The sequence below is a fragment of the Lactuca virosa genome, chromosome 5 (genome assembly GCF_052849685.1).
Source record: "Lactuca virosa cultivar CGN04683 chromosome 5, Lactuca_virosa_CGN04683_v6, whole genome shotgun sequence".
Taxonomy (NCBI): Eukaryota; Viridiplantae; Streptophyta; class Magnoliopsida; order Asterales; family Asteraceae; genus Lactuca; species Lactuca virosa.
The window spans coordinates 156,709,970-156,716,673 of NC_136430.1; the positions used below are offsets into that span (position 1 = coordinate 156,709,970).

At 31.6% G+C, this 6,704-nt stretch overlaps 1 protein-coding gene across 4 annotated transcripts; it reads right to left on the reverse strand.

The window, feature by feature from the left end:
* Positions 1-461: 461 nt before the first annotated feature.
* LOC145114664 (uncharacterized) lies at positions 462-6,500 on the reverse strand. Of its 4 annotated transcripts, none has more exons than XM_079050726.1 (9): positions 6,352-6,500; positions 5,870-5,997; positions 5,637-5,783; positions 5,060-5,539; positions 4,538-4,916; positions 3,458-3,496; positions 1,431-1,809; positions 931-1,008; positions 462-680 (listed from the first exon to the last, which is right to left on the reverse strand). In XM_079050726.1, exons 5-9 carry the CDS (start codon positions 4,882-4,884, stop codon positions 618-620), a joined length of 906 nt encoding a protein of 301 aa, XP_078906852.1. In that variant the 5' UTR covers positions 4,885-4,916; positions 5,060-5,539; positions 5,637-5,783; positions 5,870-5,997; positions 6,352-6,500; the 3' UTR covers positions 462-617. The 4 variants fall into 4 exon arrangements, with proteins under 4 accessions (XP_078906852.1, XP_078906854.1, XP_078906855.1 ...); XM_079050728.1 differs by having other exon boundaries at positions 462-674; positions 6,352-6,499; XM_079050729.1 differs by lacking the exon at positions 3,458-3,496 and having other exon boundaries at positions 6,352-6,499.
* Positions 6,501-6,704: the final 204 nt, after the last annotated feature.

Below are 6,704 nucleotides of genomic sequence, written 5' to 3' on the forward strand. Positions count from 1 at the left end.
ATGTTATTTTATGGGGTTTTCTATTTTATAAAAGTTCACATAATATTTTAATATAATAATTACAATAAATGTAATAATAAAAATAGCTATCAATTTCATTAATTGACTTACCTTCTAATTAATGAAAAATGACGAGATATTGACTAAATCTGTCAAACCGGTCACGAATGATTATTCCGAAGTTTTAGCCGTTAATCTGTCATTTTTTGTAAATATAATTTAATTTGAAATTAAACTGTAAACTAACCAAAAATATAGAGTTTATTGAAAATTTCCATTAAAAGAATCACAAGTGATTCAAACTTTTTAACTTTGATGATGACATAAAAGTTGATGTTATTACGTAATGGGTTTGAGTTTGCAAGAATGACTACGTTCGTATGATTTGTTTGTTTTTTTTATATATATAAGATGGGATCGATTAACACATTTGTTTCCTTTGGTGATAATAAAATAAAGGATTACCTCAAGGAGAAAATTGATGAAAATACTAAATACAAGCTCAATGTTTCTCCTCCTATTCTCTCAGTCTCACCTGACCTGGCTAAAACAAACAAATGGATGTGGAATATTTTACTTGATCAAACCACTTGTAAATACACCATTTCACCCCTTATTTATTCGGACTCCGACTCCATAGTCATACTCCCCATCGCCTTTAGTCCTCTCGGTCTCTGTGCCTCCAAATCGAATATAAACCATCAAACACTTTTTTTTCTTTATTCTTTTCACAATAATATATATATATATATATATATATATATATATATAATCTGTTTTCGCGTTTTCGCAAGATATTTATGTTTTCGCATGAACCTACTTTTATATATATATATATATATATATATATATATATATATTTCTGGTTTATCGTTCCTATTAAATAATAATGTCGGATGGTTTGATATGAACGCAGTAAATGCTATATACCTTCTTTGTAATCTTTTTCTCTCTCACTTCGTAACGTTCCAGTGTGAGATCGCACAGCCATCCACCGGGACTTACCAACTATTCACGCACAAAAAAAAAACGGTCATCGTCTTGTAATTGTTTGGACTTTGGATTGGTCCAATGTCATCATCATCTTACTTTTCTTACGTGATAATAATTAATTTTTAATATATACAATAGTGTCGATTTCCCTTAAATTTACACAATTCTTATATTTTTTTTAATATATATATATATATATATATATATATATATATATATAATATAAAAATAAGAGATGCAAATGCAATGACAGAAATTGTGATCACAAACAATGAAGTTGGTCAACAATTTATGATTTTTATATGCAAATCCTTGTCACAGTAATAAATATCATACTAGTATTTTTTTATTATTATTAAAAGATTTAAAGAAATGAAAAAAAAAAAAAAGAGGAAGGGAGTTTAGAGAGAGAGAGAGAGAGAGAGAGAGAGGCATACGTTGATGGTGCGTTGGATGAACTTGGCCCGTTTCTTGGGTCTCTGAGGAAGTTTAGAGCCTTTAATCGCCAAGAAATCTTCTTCTTTCTCCTTATTCGTCAATCCGATCACAAATTTTGGGGGCCAGACAATCGGAACCGCCTCACTCCCTGGCGACGTCCCTCCTTTCTTCATATCAAGCGCCGTCTCCGATGACCCCGACCCACCACCACCACTACCACCGCCGTTATTATTGTTCTTCCCATTATGGTGGTGGTTGGCGTTGGCGTTGGTGTTATGTGTACTTCTCTTATCCTGCACACCCCCTCCTCTATCCGGTGAACAAACCCCTCTACCGCCGTTGCCCTGTCCCTTCATACCAATTGAACTCTCAGAATTCCTACAATTTGTTTTTAAAAAACAAATCACGATTATTCACAACTTTTATAAATTATAGATTTCAAAAAGTAATATTATTAAATTAATTTAAAAAAACAACACAAAGACAAAAAGGTGTAAATTACAAGAATACCCTGTAGATGTCGTGGATCAGCGAAGAAAATCGAGGAAATCGGAGGGTTGTTATGGGAAAAAGATGAGTGGAGGTGTTTGAACGTTTGATTTATGGGTCAGGCCTTAAAAAGAGGGGGTTGTTTTTTTTTAATTTTTATATTATATTTATTCTTTTCTGGTTTTTTTTTTTTTTTTGTCATGGTTGGAGAGAGAGATCTTTGATAACATGCGCTGCGGCGCAGGGAAGAAAGAATAATGGATACATAATAATATAGTATTGAAAAAGAAGAAAGAAAAAGGTCGCGTTGGTTTTTTTGGCAAAGTTGAAGCCGTAGGATCATATGGATTGTCTTGTTTCCTAAAAGGACACGTGTCAGAATCTTAAAGGTGATGTCAGTAGAATGAGTGGAGAGCCGTTGATGAGTGGGATCGGAGGGTGGAAAATTAGGTGATGATTGGGAGTGGAGATGGGTTGTGACACACGTGGTTGGATGGATAACTTCTCCTGATTGCTGTTTCCTCCTCCCTCACACAGTCACACTTGCAAAAAGGGACCATCGTCCATGTGTAAAGCGGTAAAGCCAATGTAAAATCACACCCTATAATAATCACTCCTTTACAAAATTTTTTAAACATAATATAAAAAAGCCAAACAAAAGTTTAAAAAGGTTATACAAATATTAATTATATAAAAAAACTATTTTTTTATAAAAATTAATTAGAAAAAACAAAGTCCTAAAACAATGTATAGAAGGTTGTAGAAAAAATATAGAAGAACAATTAAAGCCTTAATTGAAAAAAGAACGTTGTGTATTAATTTCAAAATATGTTTTAAAATATATATGAATCAAAGTTGTAAAACACAGTTGATGAAAGTGTAGACAAATTTCTTAAAATATTTAGACGTTATGCCAAAACCGCAAGAAAAAGTAAAATAATTATTGTACTACAATCTATAAATGTAAATAGGAAGGATGCTGGAAGAGGGGTCAGGATCAGGGATAAAAGAAAATGCCACAATCAATTTGATAATTAAAAGATATTTATTGGTTAAAAATATCCAAAATAAACCAACAATACATATAATCTGAAAAAAGTATATACAAACCAATATCATTTAATTTATGTAATGACTTTTGGGAAAAATAAATAAATTTGTATGAATTGAACTACTCTAGTGGATAAAATAATATGACTAATAAGAAAAAGTTTATTCCTTTTGAATGGAAAGAACATGTCTGAATTTTCAAATAAAATATAATCAAGTGTAAGAATGAAATATATGTTTATAGAATAAATTAAAATATATTTGAGAACAATTAAATAGAAGCATTATACAAACAAAACAAACTTATCGGTGCACATGCGTTAGGCATTCAATCTTTACAAACAAAAAAACTATTTTTTTAATAAACTTCAAAATATTAAAACTTTTAGGTCAAAATCAAAATTGCCGATAAAGGATTAATACATAAATAATAATAATAATAATAATAATAAAGGAAAAGAAAGAAATAGTTTGGCGACCCACTCACATTGTCCTTCCGTCATGCTCCCACACAGACCCCCATCCACTTTCACAATTGACAAACAAAATATCATTTTTTTTTCATAACAGCCGGAGTGTTAAATTTATGGACCTAAAAAAATAGAAGACTCATATAACAAGAATTAAAAAGAATATATAAAAAAAGCATCCTTTATACCAAATCCAGAAAAAAAATTATAGAAAGAAATAATTTTTTCATTAAATAAATAATTAAGATATAGTTTTTGTTCTAAACAACCGTGGTTTCTTTTAATAAAACTTTTCTTTGTTAAAAAATCATAGGACTTTCAATAATATATGTTTTTACTTGTTTGCGAACAGTATGATGTATAAATATTGATTTGATCCATAAATCTTTTAATCTTATTTTATTCGATAAAACTATAAATATTTGTAAAACTTTCTCTATTTTTCAGCTTTAACCAAATAGAAAAGACACTACCGGCATTACTCCTAAATTAACGATACATATTTTAAAAACCGGCATCACTATCGAGGTGAAGTAACGTCTAAATTGACACGGAAAAAGCAAATACCATGGTTTTTTTTTTAGATCTTTTTTTCCCCAAAAACATAAACTAGATATTTTATTGTTTACTTAATTGAATATTCTATACATTGAAATATATTTTGGTAAGCAAAATTATTTGATATTAATTATTAAGGTGGGTGCTACTTTTATGTAAATATATTATGAAATTCAATATTTTTAAAGATACTGATGATATGATGATACCTCTTTTTCTTTTATCAAATATTGTTCGGCCATCAATTACTTACAATACGCAAAATATTTAAAAAAAAAAAAGAATAATTTGATTGGGAATTTTTTTGATAAACCAGGAGGAAAAAATATTTGAAATTACTGAAAACATTGTGAAATATTTTATCAGGTAAGAAAAAAAGAATTTTGACCCTCAACGTTAAAGGGTTAGATTCAATTTTGTTTTATCATACATTCATCAAGAATTAAATTTCATATAAATATAAATTAAATAACATGTCTTTCCTTGAATTATGCAGATTATTGAATTAGATACGTGCACAATACAAATGTAAAAATTACCTGAGAACCCGATGCGCCGGTGAAGAGGATCGTTGCCGGAGATTAATGTAACCGTTCCCGTTACTAACGGCGTTAGTAGTAACGGTTTCCTTGTTTTGATGATTTGGTGACCTAACAACACGCCGATCAACTCGGGTTGTGATGGATCGTTGACCCACCGGCGGTGTACCGGAAGCCGCCGATTCTTTGTCCTTTGTTTGTTGTTGCTGTTGAACCTTCATACAACGCAATCGTTTCCGATTCCCCCACTGCAATACGAAGTCTGAAGCCGAGGACGACGTCGTTGTGGTGTTGTTATTAGTAGAAGCCTGAGATCTGTCTCTGCTATTTGAGTTATTCTTCTCCATTTTCCCCTTTATTAATAAATAATAATACACACCTGTTACGTTACCAATTAACTAACCATGGTTAGCTTACTTTTAACCACTTCCACACTTTTTCCCGTAACCATAGTTAAAAAAGTTAGACAATTGAAAGGAAAATGATGAGACTGAGTTTTCAAATTTGGATGAAGAAATTTACCAAATTTTGATCCAACAGTCGATCGCAATTCGCAATTGATAGATAAAAGTATTATTGTGTTCTTAAAACGGGGGTGTCTGTATGAAGATCTAGGTTTCTGCTAATTTGAATTTCACAATGGAAAACTTCTTTTGATTCAACAAATCATTGGTATTTGAAGTGTCAAAATCTCCGAATTCCTTTTACTTTCAGAAGAACAAGAAGAAAGAGTAGATGAGATCAAAGAATGATACACTCTGAATTCAGTTCCTTTGGTTTGAAACGTAAATACTTGGGAAATGGATGAATCAAATTCCAATAAAGAGTTGAAGGATTAGGACATTAAATTCTGAATTGTGACAAAAAATGAGATCCCTAAAGGAAATTCGACGATGAAAGGCTTTATGTTGGTGTTGATTAGAATTGCCTTTAAAGCTTGAATTTGCGGTGCCTCTCTTGTATCTCAAATATTAAAAATCAACAAAAAGTAGAACCCAGAAACTGCAAAAAAGAAGTGCACAGCAATAAAGGATTCGTCAGCAGAAATTGTGATCGGAGAGAATAGCAAAAAAATCAGAACGAGTAACTTGATATTTACTTTGTTCTCCATCTTCAGAGACTTGGATTGGATTTAACGGTTTTAGACACCGCAAGCAATTCTCAGAGATTTAAGGGTATGATGAACATTTCACAGCTAAGAACATCTTCAAATTCGATCTTGAGATCAGATTTTTCTCGAATCAACCTATCAATTTCAAGAAACATCACCATTGATTCATCGAACAAGAGAATCATCGACAGAAAACAATGTGAAATTTCTGTAACACAAACCTCCAGACTTGCAATATCTCCGAATCTCCTCTCGATTTCAAATCCAGAAGAGTAAAAAGCTCAAGAAAATAAACACGCAGCTCAAAGCTGCATCCACTTTAAAAAAATCCTTTGCTCATGTAATCTATCTGCAAATCAAAAAATCAAGGAAAAATCAGATAAATCTTCCAATTAATCCCTAGAAATATCGAATTATAGAATCGATGTCAAGTTTGTTGATCTCTAAAGTCTTAATTCGAATCCTTCTGAAATTTCAACCATCCATAATCTTGTGAGAATTCAAAACAAAATCATACGAAAATAAAATAAAATTCATTAACAGGATCAATTGCATCTACGAAAATTCAAGAAATGAGCTTTGTTATTAACTAAAACACACCAAACCAATCTCCAATCTGAAATTATACAATCTAGTTAAGCTGCGGATCTTTCGAATTAAACAAAAAAGAAAAGAAATGTAACAACTTCAACATTTCACTCACCGAATTCCCAATGGAAATTTGTGTACAATTTCCGATTTACGAAAGAAATAGTGAAGGAAAAACTCCCCAGAGAGAAGAAGAAGAGGAAGAGGGTGTTGTTATGAATACGACATGTTTTTTCTCTCTCATTTGGAACCCTTTTTTATAGCAGTCTGTCTCCATGTTCAGGTTTATCGATCGCACTCCGAACAGAGGAGGGAAGCCATCTAGGGCCGTTGATTTAGCATCCAACGGTCCGGATGGCATCGCACACGCATTCAGCAGTTACGTACGGTGTAAAAGTTTACCTTGCTTTGCCCCTGCCTAACCACACACACATGGTTAATTTGTTTCGCTATTACGCCGTTAATAAA